A 26975-nucleotide genomic window follows, 5' to 3' on the forward strand; every position below is an offset into this window, starting at 1 on the left:
AGATAAATAGCCACAAAATTAAGTTTAATATTTCCTAATCAAACTTAAAAAAAAAATGAAAAAATTGAGTTTTTTAATATTATTTTAATTTATTTTTTATTTTTTTAGGACAAAATCCGTCCTGACCATATTGACCGCGTCCTGATTGTGTCTTGACCCGTGTCCGGTTTAGTTGACTGGGTCTTGACCATGTTGATCGCATTCGACGCACGTCCATGCCGCGTCCGTGTCCGCGTCCAACATGGAGACAACCTATTAAGAGGTGCATCCGTAATTTAGAGAAAATGAGTTTCTCTTGAAACAGTACGTAAAGTGAGAAAAACCTTTTCAAAAAACCTTTTCAAAAGCATGCATTATTACGAGAAAAGGTCGCGACCTTTGAAAAATGTGCCTCGGTTCAAACAAATGCATCATCTTAGAAAAAGTGTGATATTTCAAAATAGGCACTGGTTCGAAACAGTATTTTATGCCGAAATGGTGTCCTTTCGAAATATGTAACTTTTCAAAGCTAGAGTTGCTTACTTTTTTCCCAAGAGTCACTGAGTTGTTTCGAAGAGGCACCACTCACCTATAAATAGTGGATGAATTTGGAGAGAAAGACACACCCGATCACACAGAATTCTAATTTTTCTCTTCTCCCTCTGTTCTTAGTCAAATACTATGTTATGTTCGCTGATTCTATAGAAATGAAATACTAGCTTTCTATAGAAGAAAATCTGTTATATCTTGGGAGACAGTTTCCCATCAACCTTCAAGCACCGTGAGGGGGAAAATTTGTCTTAAGGACATAGTGTATCTACACTAGACTCAGATTTAACTAAGACGTACAAGACAAAAGGTTTGTATAATTTGGTAATTGGTAAAGAGTAAGTACAATTAAGTTGTATATTCCTAATAGATATAACCTGACCATGTTGACTGAAAAGATTGAAAAGTTGTGTTTCAATTACGCAAGGATCAAAACAATCAATGTAAAAAGATGCCATGACTACTGATCATGGTGCAGCATTATCATCATTCTTTTCAACTTGAATTTCTTCTGAAGAAGAAGGCGGTGAGATTGGTTGAGATAAACATGTCATCATGCATCAAACAAAAGAATGCCTTAGATTAATCAGATTAACACATGGAAGAAGATGTGAAATTCTAAAACCCCAAAAATTGGATTGCAACTTTCAAAAGTATTAAGTTTCCGCAGTTATTAAGTATTTAAATACACACAAAAAAATCATTGGTCATGATCACCATATATGCAGAATCCGAGCATAGTACCGCTATGATATTATCAAGTGTGGGGGATCACCAAAAGACATCAAGCCTTTCTTTACAAGTTTGATCAAAGCCAATAAGTTCTATAATGGCAAAGCGGGCAGAGGTACACAGTCCATCACCTTCTCAGGCACTCCACAAAAGCTAAGGTATGATGAAACACCGGCGGCGAGTGGCGGGAACTATCATAGTTGTGAGACAACTCAGGGAACATGTGGACAAGAAGAAAGGTGGGACAGGCATCTGACACAGAGGGTGACACAAAGGGAGCACAGGGAAACGAAGATGGATAGAGCCGTTGGAGAAGACAACCTGGAGGATCAAAGAATGGCAGGCCCATCTGACATAGTAACGGATTGTTTTACAGAGGGTGATACAGACAAGGGAATAGATATGGACAGCTAGGACATGTCAGTGGCCACGTCCATTGGGTCCGTTGGAAATAACATTCATGGGCCAGGCCCAATTATAGAGCCCGTTAGGATGGCAGCAGATATGGATATGAGCCTTGAGGATGTGGACCAAAGGGGGGGCCCAACTAATTTAGATTAGGGAAGCCTTGTTAAGTATAGAGATCACATTCACCAACAAAACTTGCGAATCTCCAGACTAAGTGGAGGCAACTACTGAGTCACCCTATAACCCTAGATATGTCTTAGAACTCCAAGCCACACCTATCCCATCCCCTGTAGCTGATAGAAGTCGTGCTTTGGGAACCCAAGTTGAATTCAATGCAAACAGAGGCGCACAATTCAAGCCGGCTAGGTTGGTCAGAAAAAATAGGAAGGCTTTCAAACAGCTAGCAGAAAGGAATCCACAGAGGGGGAAGGACAACATATCTAGAATAGATCATAACCCCTTTTTCTCCCAACAAACAACCAACCCATTTATGCACACAACAGAGCAAGGAGAAACCAAAAAAAGGAAGTTTACTAGCATGGAAGGTAAAAAGGAAGAGGAAGGAATGCTAGGACGAGGGGTGAGGAATGTTGTTAATAGATATAAGAAAGCACGTTTGATGGCAGAAGATATGCGTAAGAAAAGAAAAGGGCATAAACTCATTACACCAAACACACAGATCATAAATCTTTCTAGTGGATCAAGTAGGCAGCAAACGGAACAAGATAACATGATGATAACGTCTCTACAACAAAGGGGAGATATGGAACAGTACGAATTGGATGACAGTGTGACACAACCCACGCCTTTGGAGGTGGATACTTCACACCTAAAGACTCAAGGGGCCCAAAAGATAGCATATGAGGAACCGACTGAAACGCAAGAAGGGGAAACTGATAGTGGTGCTTAGAATGGAAGTATTAATCATTCGGATGATCAAACAGTGGACATGTCTATCTCAAGTGGATACACAAGAAGCTCAGGGTCTAGATCAACTAAAGGGTTCGCGATGGCTGTCCCAACACAACCACCTTCACCTCAATGACGACCTACGCCTGGAATTGTCGGGGTCTTGGCTCTACCACGGTGATTCAACATCTAAAGAACCCAATTGGGATGTTAGAGATAGATATAGTGTGTTTGTCAGAAACTAAAGTGGATAGTAGGAAGATAGAAGAGGTCAGAAAAGCTATTAAGTTTGAGGGATGTTTCTTTGTGCCAGCAAATGGGCTTAGTAAAGGCTTAACAATTATGTGGAAGGAGGGAGTGCATTTGGATATACTTGGGGCTACGAAGAACCAAGTAACAGGTAAATTTACACATTATAACTGCTCAGGAGTTTGGTTTTTTTCTTTCATCTATGGAGATCAAACCCCTAGTAAAAGGCAAAGGGTGTGGTATGAGATTAGGGATGTCACCCCTTTAGTCCTAAGGCCTTGGTGCCTCTTTGGGGACTTCAATGCCATCTCATCCCTTGATGAAGAAGGTTGGGGGCAAGAGTAGGAGGATCAAGTACATGGATGACTTTAATAGTTTGATTAATGATCTTGGCCTAGTAGATTTGGTCAGGGGCCCCAAGTTCACCTGGAACAATAATAGAAGGCCAGGGGACCACTTGAGAGACGTGACAGAGCCTTGGCTACTCCTTAGTGGCTAACTCTTTTTTCCCATGCTTGTGTTAATACTTGTGTTAATGCTTTTTCTGACCACCTTTCCTTGCATATCATCATTAATAAGAAGGAACCCCATTCTTATAGACCTTTCTGTTTCTATGATATGTGGCTAAAAGATAACTCTTGTAAGCCTTGTATTGAGGATGTTTGGAATTCTGTGTTGAATGATTTACCTAATTGTAATGTACTATCTAAAATACAAGCCACAAAAAATAATCTAACTGGGTGGAACAAGCATATTTTTGGGAATATCTTTCATAACATTAAGATAACTCAAAAGAAGCTTGCTCAAGTGTTGATGAAACCTTTCACTGCTGCCAATCATAATAAGGCTAGAGAGCTTAAATTCACCCTTCTTGATTGGTATATAAAAGAGGAAAATTTCTGGAAATAGAAATCTACCAATCAATGGATTAAAGAAGGGGGGAGAAATACTAAGTATTTCCATATTTCTACCATATACAGAAGAAGGAGTGAAAAATAAGATTGAGAAAGTGAAAGATGAGGATAGGAATTGGAAGGGGGGAAAGGAGGAAGTGGGAGTAGCCATCAATAGCTACTTCACTGAGCTCTTTTCCTCTGACAACCCAGAACCAAACACAAACTTTCTTAATATTTTTTAGTCTTGTATCACTCAAAGAGGGAATGGGATTCTTACTGCCATACCTAGTGATGAGGACATTTGGCAAGTGGTCAGGAAGATGGGAAAGCTTAAGGCCCCTGGGCCTGATGGCTTCCAAGGGGTGTTTTATCAGGAGTGCTGGGATATCATTAGCCATAGCATCACTGCTTTTGTAAAAGACTTTTTTATCAATGATAATCTTAACCCAACTTTCAATGAAAGTTACATTGCCTTGATACCTAAGATATCCAACCCTGATCATATGTCCAAATTTAAACCTATTAGCCTATGTAATTTTAGCTATAAAATCATTGCTAAGTTGCTGGCTAATATGCTTAAATGTTATATAAACAAATTGTCTCTCCTTTCTAAGGGGCCTTCATTAAAGGGAGGAGTATAGGAGACAATATTGGGCTGGTTTGTGAGATTTTCCATAATATGAAATATATGTAAACCAAGACAGCTGGCTGGATAGCTCTCAAGATGGACATGGGTAAGGCATATGATAAAGTTGAGTGGCTTTCCTTGATAACATCTTTGAAAACTTAGGATTTAGTAAGAGGTGGAGAGAGTTGATATTTCAATGCCTCTCAACTGTTACTTTTCAAGTTCTCCTGAATGGGTCTCCCTTGAAGAAGTTCAAGCCTAATAGAGGGCTTAGGCAAGGTGATCCTTTTTCACCTTACCTGTTCATTTTGGTTACTGGGGTTTTGTCCAGAATGATTGCTAAGGCAGAAAATAATGAAGAGGTCCATGGCATAAAGATTAGAAGGGGCTCCCCTTTTATCACTCACCTTTTATATGCTGATGACCTTATCCTATTCACTAAAGCAAACATGGAGGATAATGTGCATTTGAAATCCATCTTGAAGGATTACTGTGAGGTTTCTGGGCAAAAAATAAATTTTGATAAGTCTAGCATCTTTTTTAGTAGGAATATGAGATTTAGAAACCAGATTAAGTATAAAAAGTTATGTGGTATGAAATCGTTTCCACCAAAAGACAAATATCTTGGGGTTCCTATTATGATGTCAAGAAAAAAAACATAAGATTTTGAATACCTTGTGGATAGGGTTAACAAAAAAATCAAAGGGTGGCAAGCTAAGGTGCTCTCTCAGGCTGGGAGAGCAACTCTGATCCAATCAGTTGCTCAAGCAACACCTTTGTATGCCATGGCTACTTATCTGTTACCTGTGTCAACTTGTGATAAGATTGACAAAGCATGCAGAGATTTTTTTTTGGAATGGTGCTCACACAACAAACAGTGTCCACACCATTGGGTGGGAACATCTATGCAAACCCAAAAGCTCTGGTGGGCTGGGGTTCAGGAAACCAAGGGATATGAACATAGCAATGCTCTCCAAGCTACCATGGAAAGCAGCTACAAATCTGGAATCCCTTTGGACAAAAACTTTCACTAGTATTTATGGGAAAACATGGATTGGGGATGTTACTAGGCCCCCAGAGATAGCATCTTTCTTTTGGAAAGGCATTCATAAAACTTTCTCTAAGATAAGCAATGGGCTTATATGGAGTATAGGAAGTGGTTCCACCACTTCTATCCTAAATGATCCTTGGCTGAGAAGGAATGGAATACCAACCACTCTCAAGGAAATAGGAATTGATGACCTATTACTTGAAAATTTGAAAGTGGTTAATCTGTTCCTTGACAATGGTAATGAATGGGATACTGGAAAACTTAATGGGCTATTCCATCCATTCATTAGCCAAAGGATTCAAGAGATGGTGGTAAGGCCACAAGGGGTTCAGAGGGATATTATGAAATAGTATGGCACTAAGAAAGGAGACTTGACTGTCAAGTTTGTATACACTCACCTAAACAAAACTAGCTGGGTTGGAAGCTCATCCAGTTACAGCCAGAGCACTATGGCTCAAATATGGAAAGCCCAGCTTCCTGCAAATGCAAAATTGTTTCTCTGGAAACTCTATATGAAAGTTCTACCTTTGGGATCACTGTTGAGACAAAGAAAGATGGTGGGAGACTTTGCTTGCCCTTTTTGTGGAAGGACTATAGAGTTTGACCAACATCTGTTCTTTGAATGTAATTAGACCAGAGCAACTTGGTATGACTCTGAGCTAAGCTTAAAAGTCCAAAATCTTCAAGGAGATAGCCTAAGGGACTGGGTGCAGCAGTTCATGAAGTGGTGCACAAGTGATGAGGAGCCCATAAGGAGAGCTGGAATCTTCAGCTGCCTCCTCTTTTATGGCATATGGGAGTCCAGAAATGCTACCAAATTTGAGCACAGAACAACCCACAGGGGAAGCTTGCTTAGGAAATGCAGTATGGCAACAGACAAATGCATTATGGCATTCAAATAATCAAATCAGCAGACAACTACTCCTAACCCTCCTAATTTAAATCATTTAGATCATTTGTTCCCGATTACACCAAATAATTGTATTGTAATTAGATTTGATGCCTCTTTTCATAGGGACATAGGGTGGGTTGGACCTGGATGTCTGGCATGGGATGATGAAGGACAGCTAGTGGGAACAGCAATTCATAGGTTCAAGGCACAAGAACCTGAGGAAGCAGAGATGGTGGCTGCAGAGGTGGTAGTACTGCTGGATAGTAGATTAAGGAGGGCTAAGTATTTGTTTGAAGGAGATTGTGCAAATGTAATCAATGCCTTTAGGGACACAGATAGCTTTTGGGCATTAGCAGCTTTGCACAAGTCTGTAATGAACCATATTAAATTGTTTGAATTCTGTAAGTTTAACTAGATAAATAGGCTTTTAAATGGGATGCGCATCATTTAGCTGGATGGACTTATCATCAGTTGGAGATGTAGCATCTATCGAAGTGTATGCTGGATGCAGACTCTGTTCCTTTCTCGCTATAAGCTTTTAATATATGCAATGCTTATCGAAAGAAAGAAAAAAAAAAGATACCAACCCTTGTACACGCACCAGCACCAGTAGTAGTACCAAAGTAGGTGAAGGTGATTAGGTAATAAGAAAGAACAGAAGATTGATAAACTACTAAGTTTTTAACATATGTGAAATGAATCAAACTTCAAATTCAACAAGTAATCAAACTAATAAAACAAGTAAATATGACAGAGAGATTGATATTTATAGTCATTGATCAATTTGTAGGAAGAATAGTGGAATACGACAGACCAGCCAAGATACTGGAAAGAGAGGATTCATTTTACTCAAAGCTTATACTGAGCACACAAAAACGAACTAGGTCTTCCATAGTGAGCTTAGCTTTCATTGAAGAAAGGAATAAAATCTACATTTTCTTCTCAAATTAACAAAATGATCATTTCTACTCAAACAATCATCTAACTAGCCAAACAATCAAAAGCCCATTTAAATTAACTACACAAAACAACCAAATCAAAGACACCCAAGTCTCAAAACACAATAATTATCAACTAAATCAACTCAATTCATTAAAACAATAAAGAAAATTAAAGATGCAAAAAATCAAAAAAAAAGGAGAGTGACGAAGTTTGGACCAGAAATCACAGTTAACTAGATTGAAATTGAGAGAGGGAGAAGCAAATGGTTTTGTCATAGACTAGGATTGATCGACGCAAGCAAATGGAGTGAGAAAACTTGTTGACAAATTTGTTTTCCTTTTGCCAGTCCCATACTCCCATATTTAGCAACAAACAGCGACAAATGGGCTTTTTTAAGTGGGAAAATATTGTTCGGCCAGCGGAAAAATCTGTTATCAAACAGGCCCTTAGGTAAAGAAATATTGTAGGGGATAATACGAGGGCGAATATTTAGTTAGAGGGACATGGGTTATAAAAGAGTTTGGCCCAGTCCTATTTGAGTAACTGTTAATAACTGGGGAGCTCTAGGCCCAATTTCTTGGATTAAAAAAGGGTACTATTATTGACAGACTCCAAATTGTGTTGGGTAGACTCCGGCCCAACGTCGGCTCAACTTGGGGTCCGTAACTATGTTGAACACAACATAGACTCCAATACACTCCCTACCACTAAAGCCAGAACAAAAAGAAACCGGAAAAAACTGGTTAGAACCAGTTTCTTATTTCTTCTCTTTCATGCCTTCTTCTTCAATTTCAATTCCCTATGTCGAGAATTCTCTGAGTCGTTGCTGCCATTCAAGTGTTAGGAAAGTTCCAAGCCAGATCTTGGTTTCTTCCGAGTTCACAAATTTCATATGCAAATTTTCGTATGCTGGGTGCTTAAATTATTGCTATCTCACTCTTTTGCTTCTTTTGGATTCTTGGCCTTGTGCCTTATGCTCTTTGGTTTGATTTGAAGTTGAGTTTTGTAGAGATTAAGATAATCCAGATGATGTTGATGAAACAGAGCAGTCTGTGTTTCTAAATTTGGTGCACGTGCTTCAGGGATTGTTGATGGTAATCCAAATTGTTGATTCTTTAAAAAGTTGAAGACGAGCTAATGTTTGTTTTGTTTTAACTCAGTGAATTCTCTTCTTCTATTATGAAAAAGGTTAACCAAATCCACCAAACTTATCAAGGCAGTACAAAGAAAAACACAAGAAAGCGAAGAAAGGCATTATTCTATTTAGTTATTGTCATATTTGTATCATGTCTCTAATTTACAATCCTTTTAAATTAGTTAAAATGTTCATAGCCTGCTCTTTAATGGAACTTCATCCTGCAACCTACTTTCATTTTCTTGGTTTTTGGAGTGGCACTGTGATAAACACGTAAATGTTACATATATTTACACCCAGGTTTATATTAGTTAGTTCATTTATTTCATTTGTTTGATTTAGTTTTTGTGTTTCTAGTGACTTTGCAGGAATTGGAGTTAACGTGAAAATACTAATGCATAACTACTGTTTTGTCAGCAGTACATTCCAGGGAGTAGGCGTTGATTGAGTTAGTACAATGGTTCTAGTTGGACTGGCATGGAACATATATGGTGCGAGATCAGTCGAGGGCTTAATCTATGGGAACTGGTGGATATGGGGCCTTGAATATATTGGCTCAAGGATATTGAGTAGCACGTGAACAGTACAAGCTTGTGAGCTATGTGCCAAAATCTAAAGTCTAAACTCACATGACTAAAGGAGGTGCTGAAGACCGGACCATGTGCACCCATGTACAACTAATTAGACCAACCCATAACTAAACATCAAATCCCACACTTCCAAGCCCATACAAACATATAACCCACCAAGCCATATTCTAACTATGTTGCACCTTGGACCACCGAATCAAACAGTTTCCTTCTCCAAATTCAATTCGCACGAACAGAAGAAACCAGAAACCGATCCCTCTAATTTCGGCGATCCAAATCAGCACCCGAACCAATCAAAAATCCCAACCGACCGAGCCGCACCATCTTATCACCCATGGGCTTAAACCCTTATTTCTAATTCCGTTTTTCTTTTGGAGAAAACAGTATCCAATTCCTAAGAGACGTGAGCAGGTCGATCTTTGGGTTTGCAATCCAATCCCGAATTTCACGCAACTCGACCGAATTAGATACTTCTAATTCAAATCAAACTCTGAATGTTAATCCATTATATATAGAAGAGAGCAGAATATCCAGAAAATCAGATCTTGGGGGAGGAGAAACTCGAGTTAGCACCGGCGGAATTGGAGCTTGGGCAAACCGAATTGGGAGAAGACGACACCACTACTGGACTACGATTTTGCGATGATTATCTCTTCTTTTAATTTCGTTTTTCCCTTCAGTGATATTGTTATGTGTAACTAAACTCTGTCTAGGACTTTGATGAAACTTTATATTACTATTTGTGTATTGGGATTGATTTTGATAATTTCCAGTTGGTTTAATATCGTTATATTCTTCTAAGTTCGTAATTTGATAGCAAGAATTTATCTTTCATATAGTATGTCACGCATGCAATATAATTCGATATTAAATGCGTTATTGATTAAGCCCGCTTTTAACTGTTTGTATCAAGTTTAGATATTACTCGTGCCGTAAAAAAGACGAGTAATCTTTTGAGTTTGATCATTAGTCTTTGAACTTTTAGAAGATATATGTTTAGTTAAGAGTTGTCACGATCATATCTTCTCGAAAGCAAGGGTTATCTTTCCCTCGTGCTACTTCATTATTAAATCTGAATATTAAAATTACTCCTAGAAATATAAAAACGTAAGTCTAAAGTGGATTCAATAAATCCTAGAATTCTCTATTTGATAAAACCCAATTATTTAGTTTATAGTTTTCGTAAACGTAGTTAAAATAATTAGCTTTAGTTAATAATAATTCCAAATTTCTATAAAACAACATTGTCGAATTAGGTTAGGTAATATTTTAGTACTCGTTTGTCCGAAGTAGCAGTCCTTGTGGGATCGACCTGTTTGCCGCAACTATTTTCAACGATAGCTGTGCGCTTGCGGTTTAATTAGGGTTAGATTAGTCTATTAATTTAGACCGACTAATTCTCTATCACACTGCAATTCCGTGAGAAGGGTATCCATTCAACCTACAGGAGTCTTTCAAAATAATATGAAACAACTCAACTAGTGTCGCCCAAGTCCAAAATTCCAGCAAACTTTTTGAGCGACTCCCACATGCCGCATTTCCTATTTCGAAACGATTTACCAGTGTTGCTCTAGCTTCCCTTGGATGACTTCACTAGGTCGATTGAGCGAACTACAGAGTAGTATTTATGGGCGTCTAGAGATGTTTGTTTTTGGAAATTCTTGGACTGAGACTTGTTTTTTGGAATTAGATTTTAAGAATTATCTTAGAAAAGGGAAGTCATTTTCACATTTGAATTTGTAAAATTTCAAACATTTCTTAAAATTTTGTACTTTTATTGATCAAATTAATTTTGAGTGGATTATTTTTTAATTGATAACAATTTATTAATATGGGATGAAGCTAGTTTTTTCACAAATTTCAAATTACATACAAAATTTCAAATAACTATGTGTTCTGTATTTTGTGTCGTTCAGACCCATAGCAAATACCTTTAAAAATCAAAGAAGTGAGGTCTTTTAGGGTAAGGGCAATAGGAGGTTGCAACATGTTACTCTTGAGGTAGGTGGGGGGTGCCCAACACAAAACAAGATTTTTAGAGTAATGGCAAACTTGTAATAAATTTTTTTGGGGGGTCTGCCCTAACACAAAATGAAGGTGCCGGATACCTATAAAAATATTGTGTACTAATCTAACTCTAAAGAGAAACATGTCACAAATCAAGTGCAACTTCTAGGCTTCCCTCAATGTCACTAACTTAGAAGGATATGCCGAAAGCCATGTCACTAACTTAGAAGGATTTACTGGTAGAATAGGCCGAAAGCCATGTCACTAACTTAGAATTATTTGTTATTAACGCCCATGGACATTACTGTGTCGTCAACAGTGCAACTTCTAGGATGTTTTGCATCTTGACATGCATGATCCCAGATTTCTTGTAGGTCACCGTGCAAAAATGCATTCTTCACATCTAACTAGTATAGATGCCAATTGTGATTGACTGCAAGAGAGATAACAATACGCACAGAGTCTAACTTCACCATAGGAGAAAACATCTCATAGTAATCAATACCATATGTCTGAGTGAAACCTTTAGCAACCAACCAAGCTTTTAAACGAGAGATAGTGCCATCTGGATTGTGTTTGACTATGAAAACCCACTTACAAGTAACCACTGTCTTCCCAGGAGGAAGAGGAGTAAACACCCAAGTCTGATTAGAGTACAATGCACTCAACTTCTCCTCCATAGCTTGCCTCCAGCCAAGATAAGATAAGGCGTCTCTGTAATTAGTAGGCACAGAGATAGAGAGCAACAAGATAGCAAATGCCTTGACAGGCGGTGGTAAATGATCATGAGAGGTAAACTGAGAAATAGAATATTAAGCATACTGACGAGGAAGACATGTGCTACTAGGAGGGCGTCTAACTTTCCCGAGAGCAATAGAAATGTCAAGTGCAGAAGGAGCAGAAGGATCAGCAGGCAAAGGCGTAGGAGGTGGGGGCAGAGGTGAGCAAGGAGGCAAGGGCACATGATCCAGTTGGGCTGCATCGAGTAGGCGCGCGCCCATCAGGTATATGTGCAGAACTTGTGTGCTCTTCCAATATTGGGCATGGAAAGTCAATAGTGCACTCATCCAGTGCTGGAGTAAGAGAATGCAAAACTTCCTCAAAAGGTTCTTTAGACACTTGTCCCTTGAGAGAATAATACGATACATCTTCAAAGAAGGACAAACATAAAACTTCCGAAGGTGAGGATTGTAACACTTATAACCATTATGTGTATGAGAATACCCAAGAAAGACACACTTAGTAGCACAAGGGTCTAATTTATCATGACCAGGTTGAAGATTATGAACAAAACAAACACACCCAAACACCCTAGAAGTAAGAGAAAAAGATGGTTGACTAGGAAAGAGAACAGACATAGGAGTTTTTCCACCTAACACTAAAGAAAGCATATGATTAATCAAATATGTGGCAGTAAGGACTGCCTCCACCCAATAAAACTTTGGAAGATTGCTTTGAAACATTAAGCAACGGGCAACTTCAAGAAGAGGACAATTCTTTCTCTCAACAACCCCATTTTGTTGTGGGGTGTCAACACAAGAGGTTTGATGAGTAATACCATTATTAGCAAAGAAACATTTAAACAGAGCAGAATCATAATCCCTGGCATTATCACTACTAAAGACTTTCAACTTTGTAGAGTATTGATTAATGATTTCAGCATAAAATTTCTGGAAAACAGGAAAGACTTGAGAACGATTCTCCATTATATAAACCCAACAAACACGAGAGAAATCATCAATAAAAGTAATAAAATATTTGGCTCCCAAGAGGCCAATGGTTCTACATGGACCCCAAACATCGGAATGAACTAATTGGAAAGGACCATTTGAACAATTATTTAAACTAGTTTTGTAAGTAGCACGACGATGTTTAGCTAACTCACAAACTTCACACTGAAAAGATTGGACACTTGCAGGAATGTTGGCTGCCCAAGAACACTTTGAAAGTAGTAGATGCCGCCTCGCTCATACTCCTTACCAACTAGTTCCTTTGTCTGTAGATCCTGAAAAACAACATGAGTGGAGGAAAACATGACAGAACAGTTAAGTGATTGGGTGAGACTATAAACGGATAAGAGATTAAAAGGAAAATTTTGAACAAGCTAGACAAAGACAAGAGACACATGAGGAGTTAGCTGAATGGAACCTCGACCAAGAATCTTAGCTTTAGCGCCATTTGCTAATGTAACATATGATACTCTATTAGTGTAATCAATAGTGGAAAACAGCTGGGGGTTACCTATCATATGATCAGAAGCTCCTAAGTCAATGACCCAAGAGTTGGTTTCACTAGTATGAAAGCATATGTTACCTAATTCGGCTAGAGTTGTTGTGGGAGCATTGGATGAACTCGAAGAATTGGCTAGAATAGATTGTATCTTTTTCATGAGGGCTGCAAGATCGTCTTGCACCTTTTAGATTGAATCTGCATCCCTATTATCAGAAACTATGGCATTGTTGGCTTTGGACAGTGCTGGCCGTCCAAATGCTTCCCAACAATAATCAGAACCATGATTTGTGCACCCATAATGATCACATGGTGGCCAACCGCCAATACCACGACCTTGTCCACTCCCCTGGCTACTACGATCTCCTCCACGTCCACGACTAGTTCTGCCACCTCTACCTCCACTACCTCGACCAAAGGAAAAGGTATTGTTGTTGTTACTTAGAGGAACTAATAAGGCTGCACTGTCAGTGGATTTTAAAGGAGAAGTAATACAAGAAATACGAGAATAAGCTTCAGACAAAGTTGAGAGTTTTGATTCGGCTTGCACCTGAGCCTTCACATTAGCAAACTCAGGACGTAGGCCAGACAGAAATTTAGAGACATGAAATTCCTCTCTTTGTTTCCTCAATTAAGTGATATATGTAGTCAACAGATGATACATATTTAATTCTTCTCACTTGCTGCGAAGAGAATTATAATACTCAGAAATAGACATATCTCCTTGATTCATATCAAATATATCTTCATATAACTGAAAGATACGAGATGCATTTTGAGATTGAGAATACAATTCTTGTAGATACTCCTAGATTTCCTTAGAAGTCTTAAAAAAAAATGAACAGTATTGCATACATATTTTTCCAAAGTATTCCACAAAAAATTCTTAACCAAGGCATCATCTTTTGTCTAAGTCACCTTTGATTTCTCATTTGTGGTGACAGGTGAATCTGTAAGATGTGTTTCCTTACCTTTGCCAGTAAGGTATACGTTAACTGCTTCTACCCATTGAAGATAATTAGCAACACCCTCCAATTTCACAGAAGTCATACCAACAGAGAAAACAGATGTGTTTCCAGACTCATCGGTCTTTGGAACAATTGTTACTTCAGCAATTGTAAAGCAAACTTAAATACGAAGAGATAGATAGATAGTTGTGCGAAAGCGAGACAATGAGATTGAAAAGAAAAACAATACTCAAGCTTTAGACTTTAAGCTTGATTATTCATAGGTCTTTGATGAATCTCTAACCAGATGCTCTGATACCATGTTGTGAGAAGCTAGAAGAATCACAACAACATCATAGTACTAAAGGTCTTAATGTATTGATGAAGAAGAAGTTAAAAATAGAGGCTAGAGAATTAGGGTTCTTAACTTACTATTACACAGCACTTAGTTACATATAAATAAGTCTAATACACTAAAATAGGAAACACTAAACACGGTCCATTCTAACAGACCGAACCGATAGGCGCACACCTATAACTCACACACAGATGATAGGCGCACGCCTTAACAATTACAAAAAAAAAACACACTTAATGGTCATAATGTACAACGCACTTTACATCTTTTTGCAATTTAGATACTTTACTTTTTTTTTTTTTTGCACTGCATGACTCTGTACAATGGTTTTTCTTTCAGGTAACGACCATGGGCCAAATTCCGGTGAAAAAATGATGACATGTCATTTTTTTTTGCTATTGTGGCATCATATCACTATTTGGTATGCCACAACAACTAAAAACAGCACATGAAAGGCACGTGACCCATTTTACTCTCCTTCCCCATTTTTTTTGCGCCCATTTAACCTTGTTTGAAAATTAAAAATGGGTATGGCTGAAAATACATCAACTAACAAGTGTCAACACCTAATAAACCATGCATAAATGTCGTCTTGTAAATTGAAATTATTTGAAATTTGAATATGTGTGAGGATTGAGAAACGGATTAATCAGTTGGATGTATTTATTGGCTTAAATTGCTATAAAAACTCAAACAGACTATAGTTAGGTTTATGTAGTGAAAACAAATAACGGTGAAGGGAAAGGTATTTGAAATTCAGGGAAATAGTAAACAATTTAAGAAATCAGTTGAAGCAGTTCGAAAAATGATGCAAACAAAGAATAGTAAGATGATATTTATAGAGATTGCGATGAAAGATGATGAGATATGTTTGAGAGTTTGTACTGACTGTGGCAAAATTTGTTGTATTGAAATGATGGAGGAGAATGGAGAGGGAAGTGAAGCTCGACGAGGACGAGAACCAAGTCCAGAAGTTCCACCAAGATTTGAGAGACGCCTTAGAAGATCACTCAAAGCTAGCGTAAGCAAAGAATGATATCACCAACAACATAATCGCAATAAAGAACACCAACCAGTGATGGGGACCATCTAGGCAGCAAGTTAAAGAAGTTGTGTTGGCTCTACATGCTGCTGGTGTATGCATGACAAGCATGAAGAAGAAGAGGTTGTGTTGATTGAAGTGTTGTTGTGGTGTTTGAAGTTAGGCTTGGATTTGTGTCATGTTATAGGTTTAGTTTTTGTGTGTTAAGTTTGTTTTAATTTCATAGTCAAGTGTGTCATGCTTTCTGTTTATTTTTTGTGTTTTAAGTTTGTTTGTTTCGTTTATGCAATAGGGTTTATGTGAACTGGTTTCGTAGAGAAGAAGAAGTTGTGAATTTGGTATTTAATTTTTTTTTTCTTCAGTTTTTAAGAAAAAAAAAATGTGTTTCTCACATGCTTTATTAATGCCACCTAATGAAATGAACAGACACGTTGTGTATTCCGATGGCCACATCAGCATTGATCGACTAGAATTAAGTCATAGTCTAAAAGTGCAAAAAATCTAATTATACAGAGTAATCGCCAAAAAAAAAAAAATATATATATATATATATATATATATATATATATATATATATATATATATATATATAATATTGCAAAAATGTGTATAGTATGTAGGGCAGGGATCGGGTCGGATATGACTATATCCGAATCCGAATCCGAATAGTTTCATAATATCCGAACCCGAATCCAAACTCGATTATATCCGAAATTTATTATCCGAACCCGACTAATCCGATCGGATAACACTAAAAATTCAAAAAAAAACCCAAAAAATATATCTGAACCCAAACCCGAATCTGACAGACCCGACTCCGACCCGAATAAGTAAATGGATACAAAATTATATTCGGATTCGGGTCGGGTCAGATTTGGGTCAAATCCGACCCGATTCCCTGGCCTAATAGTATGTTGTACATTATACCCGTTAAGTGCAAAAAAAAAAATAATAATAACAGTTTTTGAAGAACATTTAATAGATTTTAGTTGCCATAGCATATATTCTTTCACACAAGGCCCAAAATTTCGATATCGTTTAATATATCGGTGTACCCAAAAACCGAGATATATCGGATATATCGGATATCTCGGTTTTGGTGACCAAATCAAAGTTTCTAAAATATCGGATATCTCACCGATATATCTCGGATATCTCGGATATCTCGATATATCTCGATATATCGGATATTTCGAAATTTCAATATTAAATTATTAAAAATTGGTCAAAAGTCAACCGATATATATCGATTATATCGAAATATCGATTATATCGGCGATATAAACTTTCATATCGGAAATTCCGATATATCTCGGAAAAAAAGGAGTTTAATATTCGGTGGATATATCTTGGAAATATCGATCTCGGTGTACCAATTTACCGAGATATATCGGCGAGATATCGGATATCTCGGCGATATTTTGGGCCATGCTTTCACATGCATGTAGCTTTCATATGATGAAGCAGAAATAAATTTTGAAATATTATTCTATTTTATTTCATTTTTGTTCGCGGGTTGGGGGTGACAGTCTTGTCCAGCTAGCGAGCAGATATGACAAATAAGCATCTTAAACGAGCATACTCTGCGTCCACGAAGAAACAAGCCTCATTGTCCAACTAATATTTTTGGAGGAAAAGCAACCTGAATATATCTACATTAGGCCGATAATTAATATACTGCAAGCTAATTCATATGAATCAACGTTTATTGATGCTTCCAGTCTTGTGGTGTTGTATTGACCGCTATCATTTCAACTGATAGGTCCTCCAAGCGACCAAGTTACCTGTACTTCACAAATGTCTTCTCCCGTCATTATCTATCATTTGTCATCCGTCCAATTCTAATGTAACTGTTATTTCATATCTTGATCTTTTCAACCTAGTTGCGCAAGAAATTGAAGGGATGCGCAAACGAATGACAGATTGACTGGCCAACCTCGTCTTCTCTACACTTGCGAATATAGCTTGGTTTTCTATGCCCCTCCCAGCAATCCTCTTCTGGTTGTTCTACTATCAGCCATTTTTTTCTTGTACCTAAATCCTTCACATTAGGCAGCTATGGTCTATATATTCTATAACCTAAGTTTCAAGGCTTAGGAAAAGGTTGATGAAACAAATATGATGGGTATTCTATAGTGTAAACACGTCTGGCAGACTGTTGCCACTAATAGGGATAACTGGTATTAACACCCCCACTAATAGTATAATATGACGTAATAGTGATATAGAGCCTCTAAGATGCAGTGATGCACAATGCAGTGAAGCACGGATAGGCGGGATAGCAATACCAACTAAAATTTAGGGGTAAATACTGTAACTCAGAAGTAACAAATGTTGCTCACTGTCTTGATCCAGGAAAATCTCATTTTCTATATCTGAGTAGTACACATCGTAGTGAACTAACACATGTACTAATCTAGGATGGGTGGCAGCACAGTGAGAAGTTCACTGAGCCACTGAGGTACAGTTGGCAAACATTTTGAGGTAATGGGAACAGGATGAAGGTTCTTCAATACCCAGGTGGCCTGGGTTGTTGCTTTCTCTGCTTTCAGCACTCTTGAGCGTAACCAATTCAATCAAGATAAGGGTGAGCCTTTCTATCATGGGTTTTCAGATTTTCAATAAATGAACAGTTACGAGACAGGTTCAATAATGACATTCAATAAGCCTGACAGCGCCGTGAAATGTAAAACCTCTTGGAATTAAAATTAAGTTGTGTCGGCTTCACATAGTGTTGTTCATTACTTGCACTCTCTTGATAGCCAAGTATAGTCAAGAACCTGGGGAACTTGTGAATGAAGAACCGAAACGGTGACTTTTTCTTCTGAATGCAAATGATTGAGAATTTAAGATCTCGTAAGCCATTACGCTATCCTGATTAACATTTGGATGCTAGGGGTTTTAAATCTGTCTCAGAGATATGGAAGGCTAGAATCATAATTCTCCTAGACACAATTGATGCTTCCATTTGTCAGAGTAAGAGAGATGAGTAGAGTTGAGTTGGCCCACTTAGGTGTTCCTGCATTACAAGCACTTTAAGGAAAACTAGAATGTAACTGAAGCAATAGAGAGATCTCAGATCCTTCAGCATGGTGCTGAACTTAGTTAACAATGCAACCAACAATACCTCAATAAGAAAGGATTTCATATTCTTTCTATTTGTTGACGTCCATACAACTCTCAAAGTATATATGTGTGCAAAAGTCAAACTAGTGCGTTTTGTGTCCAACCAAATCCATCTTTCGGCTTTCTTCAGAATATAAGACTTATAAAGGGAAATTTAGTAATATCAGAAGTCAGAATGAAGAAACTGTTGAAATATACAAACATGTAAGTGAGAAAAACAAGTAAAGTGTACACTGAGTTGGACTTGTACTTAGCATACTCTAATGGTCTGTCTCTTCACAAGTAACCAAAACATAATTGAAAAAGTAAACTGAGCTCCTCAGGCACAAAGTTTAAATGTGTTATCTTCTTTAGTACCACATAAACTACAGATCAACAAAACAATACCGGCAATTTACTGAATAGTCGTAAACTTGCAGGGGATTCAGTATCCTAGTCAGTAAGGCAAATAGACCAACCCTAGCCAATGAAAATAAAGCCTAGTTCCTATAGAGCAGCAACAGCAAGAGAAGAAACAAGACAATTGCGTATTATTTAAACTAGAAATTAGAAAATCCAAAGTTTCAATGAAAAAATAAATTCCAGAATCTAGACAACAAGATGGTTTTGCTTCGACAATCAGAGTTAATCAGCAAACTTATACATTCTATTGCAAAATAAGTGTATACATTACACTTACATAAATTTCTAAAAGAAAGCCACACTTAAACGCAAATTAAAGCTTATTTTCGATAAACAAAGCCAATCACCAATCCACTAACAACAACAGTAAAAATCATAAGATTGCTTACACAATTATCAACACGCTTGAAAAGAAACAAGAAAGTAAGTCCAACCCCAAGCTATTCAGCTCTTCACAGTTCCACCTGCACATTCCCAACCAAAGGTAAATCCATTATAATTTACGGTTTTCACAGTACTAAAATTGCACAAAAACTGAAAAGAACTCAAAATGCACCTTCATTTGAAGATTCCGACGAAAGCTGTGGAGAGAAACAAGGGGCATAGACTCAATACCCAAATCCAGTCCTTCTATGACCCAAACCACAAAATGACTGAATGTGGAGAACTCTAGCTCTTCCTCCCACTTTAGCAATATAAACAGAAAAGGGAAGCCACTGAAAAAAAGACCGTATACCGGCTTTTCATAGGCTCTAATCCTTTTCCGTTTCTCACTTTATCATTTAAAGAACTCTCAACTCTCCTATTAACCTAATGTCCTGAGCCTTGTGAATCATCCTCAGCAGAACCTTGTTCTTGTTGCTGCTGCTGCTGTTGTTGTTGTTGTTGGTGTGGGTGTTGTTGTTGGTGATGATGAATGGGACCTGGTGGACCGCCTCGGCTTTGCCCCATCTGTTGATAAAACTGATTCAAGGCTTGAGCATTAAGAACACCAATATGACCATCTTGAGATAATCCAAGTTCCAATCCAGGAAGTTGTTGACTACCAGCATTCAAAATTGAGCTAAAACTCATTTGACCCATATTAGAACCAGGCAATTCAAATCCATGAAACCCAATTCTAGGCAGAAAATTCGCACTTTCTCCGCCGCCACCGACGACTAAATTCGACCCCGCTGATGGCCCAGCAGAAGATACAAATCCAGGTCCCAAACCACTAACAGAGGGCCATAACCCAGTGGGCACAGGAGATCTAGCAAGATTAGCACCCACCATGGTCCAATTGGTCCTACTTCCAGGTCCCATCTCATCTATCTTGTGATGCAAACCAGCAGAAATAGAGTTCCCCTGTTGTGAAACAGAGGCCCCAGCAGCAGCTAGAGCTGAAGCTGGTATAGTCCCAGTTCCAGTTGCAGCTATAATTGATTGTTCAGCTTGTTGTAACAGCCACTGTATAGTCTCACCATCAGATTTATGACCCAATTCTCTTGTGAGTTGAAAAATTCTTGCAGCACATAAAGCTGGCATCCTTATTCTTCTCCCTCTTCCATCCACTTTTGTATGTCTATCTTTATTTGAACTTCTTTTTGGTGCTAATTGTTTCTTCCCCACTTCATCTTTCTCTTTTTCATGAACCGCAATTTCTTTGTTATTGTTTTCATTCATGTCCTGCTGCTGTTGTTGTTGTTGTTGTGCTTGTGGGAGACTCAAGAACCTGGGAATAATTTCTTGAGGTGCTTGCTTTGATAAAGCTTTGGGATCCATGATAAGAAAAAAAAATATATAAGAATAAAAAAGATAATATTCTTGACCAGGAAAAGGCTGACCTCTTTGATTGAAGAAGGTGTGACAAAAAAAGACCTAGGCTTTCATGGGTTTTCACTGTTTTTGGTAAGAAATGAATTTTTGTTGTTCGAAAGACAAAAGATAAATTCAAAATAACAAATCCCAAGATACTCATTTTCACAAGTTACTACTCTTTGTCCACAAGTACGTTTAACTGTTTTCTCACTCAACTACTCTTTTCTCTATCTCTTCACTGTTCCCGTTGTGTACTTTGTTGTATAACACTTTGGGGTTCAGTATTTTTATTTTATTTTTACTCTGCTACGTACTATATATAGGGTAGATTTGGTAGCCTATTTAACTGCTCATTTCACCACTGACCAGTGCACACACACTCATAAAACTTCACTTTCCCACATTCCATGAAATCCCCTCGTTATCACTTTTTTCCTCAGCCCTGCTACACTCTATTATTGCTACTACAAGTCTACAACAATGCGTGCGTCACTGCATCTCTATTCTAAATGCTTCCCCATCTTGACATAGGTACAGCTGGCAACTCATAAGTGGTTCAGATAGAAAAAATCGTTTTAAGACTTTAAAAAGATAGTGGTGATTTGGTGAATTTATTTTGAAAATGAAACCAGGTGATGATTGAAGACAGAAGAGTGAAGAGGTTTCACACCTGGTTCAAAATATCGTTGCCAATCAAAATACCCAACTTTAAATTTTCCACATGTTGAGATATATTGGTGGACTTTGTCGGCATATCACAAGGTCAACATAGTAAAAGTTGGTGCTCCCAAAACTTTCGACAGATTTATTAATGTCGACGCCACCATAATTTGCAAGCCTGTTTTGATTCGTTTATATATTTTGCAAATCATCTCAATTTTGTTGAACACCTTTTGTTTTTTTTATGCATATCCTAATTTCTACAAAACACAATGCCACAATAAACGGGACATTCTCTTCAATGTTGACCGAAATTAGCACGACATCACAAGAGGGATGTTTAACTTTGGTGTTTAGGACTTGTCCCAGACTCCAAGCTAGCCAAACATGTTCATTAACAATTTCATCCATTTCTATAATTAGTTGGCCAGGCTGCTAGTGAGTTGACCTTTTTAAACTTATGAAGGGATGTCATACATCCAATTTCACTTATAATTGCATATTCCTAACTAATAAGGAGTAAGGAGTAGGGTTTATCGTCTTATGGGATCATGAGCCTAATAGGAGCCCTGTGGCTTTAAAGGTGGACTCCTGTAATAAAAGAAAATAATAGAACAGTTTGAAGAGCACTTTGTTTTATGTTGATGGCTCTAATGAACGTACATAACAAAGAAACCATGGTTGACGAAATGAATCATCACAAGAATATGACAGATGATCCCTTGAATTTCTCAAAAGACAAAGATGCCAATTTAATTAGGGAACCCATTTATAGGGAGCCTTAATTTTCATGTTATGTATGCGTACATTCCTGATTTGGGAATAATAAATAACTTGGGTGACTGCATGTGCAAGTGCATGAATTTGTACCTATGATTCTATGATTGGGCTGGGTTAAATGTTTGTACTCACCAAGTCTTAAATGTGATGCACAGTGCGGACTCACCATCTAGAGGGCGATCAGTAGTCAGTGACTTGATAGCCTTTTTTTTTTTTTTTTTTTATCAGTGAGACTTGATAGTCTCATTTGGCAGAAATTTACTTCTATAAAAAGGACATCAACATAGTGACTGAAGTATCTATGTATCGTACAACAAAATGTCGTACAGGAACAAATTAATAATCGTATTCTGGAAAACTTGTTGATAGTTTTGGAAATAAATACAGAAGGGCATTTAGAATAAGATAAATATATATTGTAGTATTTCAAAATATATCACAATTTTAGTACCCTAAAATATCAGTTGATTTTGTTGGAGTTATCTCTCACATGAGGAGAAAAAAAAGTTATGTTTGTGTGAAGATGTCTGAGCGCACGCGCGCTCAGATTGGTCTTGTCCAAGGTGCGCCCGCACCCATACTGTGAACAAGAAACAGTACGTTGAGCGCGCGCGCCCGCGCCCACGTCCATGCCTATTTTAGGTAGAATTCTATTTTTGTAAAACCGCGAGTTTGTAATATAAGTTGGGGGTTTTGGCAAAACCTAACACACGAACAAAGACAACACAAGTGAGAGAAAACTCAATCTTGAAAGCGATCAAGATTGAGAGATAACTTTTACAGAGAGCAGGGCCGGCCCTGGGCCTATGCTGCCTAAGGCCTTGCATAGGGCCCCCAAATGTTTGCTAAATATAAAGGCCCCATCCGCCACTTAAACCCACTACTGTGTCAACTTAAAAGTTGATTTAGCCCACCAAAACAAAAATCCAATTCTAATTCAAAAGTCCGAAAAACAAAACCCAGTTATCCTTCCTTCCATATTATCTTCCCTCTTTTGGCCTTTGTTTTTCGCGGTTCGGCGGGTTCTCCATTCTAAATTCATAAAGGATCAGGTATTTGATATTTTTAATTTCTTTTTTTTTATAATCCAAATCAATCCTTTCTTTTTTAAGTTAGGGATTATTTAATATGAACAAGACATGGTTTGTTGGTGCTTTCACTGCTTTTTTTAACTAGTAGAAGGGATTATTTAATTTCTCTTGTTTTTTCAATTGGATATTAAATTATTTGAACAGGTTATCTGTTAATCCCGTTATCATTCATCAAGTTTTAAGTAGACAAGCGCCAAGCCACTTTAGCGGAATTGTGAAAAGACGTATCAGACTATCAGGTTGTTGTTTTTCTTAGGATTTTTCGAATGGTGGGGACTAGAGCGTATCCATCTGGTAATGAAAAAAGGAAAAAGAAGCGAAGAATGGAAGCATTGGCTCAATCTCAAGTAGGAGCTATAAAAAAATTCTTTACGACTACGAAACAAGCAGAGAGTTCAATTGCAAATCCTGTTAACGAGATACATGAGAATGACAATGGCAATGGAGAAGAAGTAAATGATGAACGAATTAATGAAGGGTTTGAAGAATTGGTAAATGAGGAACCGGTTAATGAAGAATTGAATAATGTGGAATCTGAAAATGTGGTGATTGAAGAACATGCACAAGCCGATAATGATTATGAAGGACCGGTGAATTATTATGATCCAGGAAATTGGAATAAGATTGACCAAAAATTTAGAGACTTACTTGTACAAAAGGGTCCAGTAAGAGATCATAGTCGTAATTTTCCTAGAAATTCTGAAAATAGGCGATTTTCTTCCTCTTATTACACTCGACATTTGGAGAATGGGGAGAAGCAAGATAGAAGTTGGCTCGTCTATTCACATGCTTTAGACAAGGTATATTGCTTTTGTTGTAAATTGTTCAAGCAAAATGGAAAGTTTACTCTGTTAACTGATGAAGGATATGACAATTGGAGAAATCTTACAACAAGGCTTAAACAACATGAGCAACATCCTGAGCACAAAAGACGACTTAAATATTGGATTGAATTGGTGGATCGACTAGACAAGAATGAAACTATTGATAAACATCTTCAGGATCAAATTTCAAAGGAAAGAGAACATTGGAGGGAATTTTTACAGAGGGTACTTGTTGTTGTGAAAACTCTTGCTAAGAATAATTTGTCATTTCGCGGGAAGCATGAGAAGATTTATGAAGAGAACAATGGAATTTTTTTGAGTATAATTGAAATGATGGGTAAATTTGATCCGGTTATCCAGAAACACCTCTAACGTATCCAAAAGAGTGAAATTCATCATCATTATCTTGGTCACAAGATTCAAAATGAATTAATAGAAATGTTGGCAGGTGAGGTTAAAGGTGCGATAGTGAAGAAAATCCAAGATGCAAAGTATTTCTCAGTCATCCTTGATTGTACACCTGATATAAGTCATGAAGAGAAAATGTCTCTTATTGTACGGTGTGTGGATGTTTCAACAAGTCTAATGAAGGTGGAAGAATATTTTTTAGAATTTTGGAAAGTGGATGACACATCGGATCTGGGACTTTTTAATAAACTGAAAGATATGCTAGATATTCTTGAACTCGAGATTGGTAATATTAGAGGCCAAGGTTATGATAATGGATCTAATATGAAAGGGAAACACAAAGGTGTACAAAATAGATTGCTTGAAGTTAATCCTAGAGCATTCTATACTCCATGTGGTTGTCACACACTTAATCTTGCTCTATGTGATATGGCGAACTCTTGTCCAAAAGCTGTATCTTTTTTCGGAGTGGTGCAACGTATATATTCGGTGTTTTCTTCATCTACAAAGCGGTGGCAAGTTTTTAAAGATAAGGTTCAAGGTGGTCTTACTCTTAAGACATTGGCACCAACACGTTGGGAAAGCCGTTTGGACAGTGTTGCAGCGATAAAAGAGCAGGCTCCACAGATTCGAGATGCTTTACTTCACTTGGTTGATACTAGTGATGATCCAAAGACAAAGAGTGATGCTGAGTCTTTAGCAACACACGAGTTGGAAAATTTTGAATTCTTGGTTGGCATGATTATTTGGTACAATGTATTGTTACAGGTTAACTCTGTTAGCAAACTCTTGCAAAAGGAAGACATGCACATGGATGTAGCTATAAAGAAGTTAGAAGGGCTCATTTCATATTTTGAGAGGTATAGAGTAATTGGATTTGATGAGGCTGTGGTAGAGGCTAAGGAGATCGCGACTGCTATGCAAGTTGAACCTGTTTTTCGTGAAAAACGTATCATTCGTAGAAAGAGACAGTTTGATGAGAATGCTACTGAAGAACTGCCACAATCAGCTGAAGAGTTGTTCAGAGTCCACTACTTTATATATATAGTTGACCAAGCTCTTTCTTCATTAAGGAGTCGATTTGAAGAATTTCAAAAATTTGAAGGAACTTTTGGGTTTTTGTATGATTTGGAGAAGTTGAAGTCTGCAAATAATACTAGTTTAAAAGCTTCTTGTGAGAACCTTGAAAAGTATTTGAAGCACGACACAATATCTGATATTGATGGGAGGGAGTTATTTTCTGAACTACAGATATTGAGAGAAGATTTGCTAGAAAGCATAAAGAAGGCAGTTGATGTGTTGGATCATTTGAAGTTAACAGCTAGTTGCTTTCCAAATGCATGGATTTCTTACAGAATATTAGTAACCATACCAGTTACAGTTGCATCTGGAGAACGAAGCTTTTCAAAGTTGAAATTGATAAAATCTTACCTTCGGTCAAGCATGTCACAAGAAAGATTGAATGAGTTAGCTATGTTGTCCATTGAGAAGGGATTGGTGAAGAAAATTGACTATGCAAGCGTAATCAGTGATTTCGCAAGTAAAAATGCTTCAAGATCTATTTTTTATTAATAGTAGTTTATTAGTAGTTTTTTGATTGGCTATAAGATCAGTGAAAGAGAAAGCCATATACTTTATTATATGGTATCCTTTAAGAAGTTATATATATTATTGATGCTTTTGCGCAAGATGGGTAACACTTAGTTATATATATGTTATGTTAATATGTTATATATATTTGTTCTTCCTTTGTTTCGTTCCTGACTAGCTTTTTATTTTATTTCAAAGGCCAATGCATTATACAACTTTGCACGATCTGTAAGCATAATGAGTGTTACACTTGGCATTTTCTCTACCATACTCTCTCAATAATTTGCCATGTTCCACTAAATTTTACACTTTTTCAGTGATGTACTTCTTTAAGACAGTCACACCCAATTTAGTTGAGAAAATTTGAAGAGTGAAACTGTGAAAGAAGCTGCACCTGCGAGTTTTGCCTATGCTGATTTGTAGACTATGGAAATGATAGCTATGATATTGGATCAGGCTTTGGACATTTTGCTATAGCAACTGAAGATGTAAGTTTTGTTTGAGCTGGAGATTAGAATGATTATATAGTCGTTGATATATATGGAAACTTGAATTTCTTAACTTCATTCATTTACAGATTCATGAATTGGTTGAAAATGTGAGCCAAAGAAGGAAAGGTCGTATGTGAACCTGGTGCAGTTTTAGGTGGGGAGACAGTCATTGCTTTTGTGAAGGATCCGGATGACTATACTTTTGAGCTAATCCAGAGGGGATCGACTCCAGAGCCACTGTGTCAAGTTATGCTTCGTGT

The 26975-nt window shown here is 37.5% G+C and overlaps 1 protein-coding gene and 1 pseudogene across 2 annotated transcripts; one reads left to right on the forward strand and one right to left on the reverse strand.

The window, feature by feature from the left end:
- Positions 1-19293: 19293 nt before the first annotated feature.
- On the reverse strand, positions 19294-20992 carry LOC147496629 (transcription factor TCP20 pseudogene; annotated as a pseudogene). The gene is made up of 2 exons (XR_015194837.1): positions 19628-20992; positions 19294-19535 (listed from the first exon to the last, which is right to left on the reverse strand). The product of XR_015194837.1 is annotated as a transcription factor TCP20 pseudogene (transcript).
- Positions 20993-24978: 3986 nt separating this feature from the next.
- Positions 24979-26403, forward strand: LOC147496630 (uncharacterized). Its single transcript, XM_086562471.1, has one exon. The coding sequence runs from the start codon at positions 25064-25066 to the stop codon at positions 26204-26206; it is 1143 nt and encodes a 380-aa protein (XP_086418597.1). The 5' UTR covers positions 24979-25063; the 3' UTR covers positions 26207-26403.
- The last annotated feature ends 572 nt before the right edge of the window (positions 26404-26975 follow it).

The sequence above is a fragment of the Coptis chinensis genome, chromosome 5 (genome assembly GCF_015680905.1).
Source record: "Coptis chinensis isolate HL-2020 chromosome 5, ASM1568090v1, whole genome shotgun sequence".
Lineage (NCBI taxonomy): Eukaryota > Viridiplantae > Streptophyta > Magnoliopsida > Ranunculales > Ranunculaceae > Coptis > Coptis chinensis.

What these genes read in the sequence shown, in the direction of transcription:
- LOC147496630 (XM_086562471.1), top strand. Translation starts at nt 25,064, where the DNA reads ATGGCGAACTCTTGTCCAAAAGCTGTATCTTTTTTCGGAGTGGTGCAA.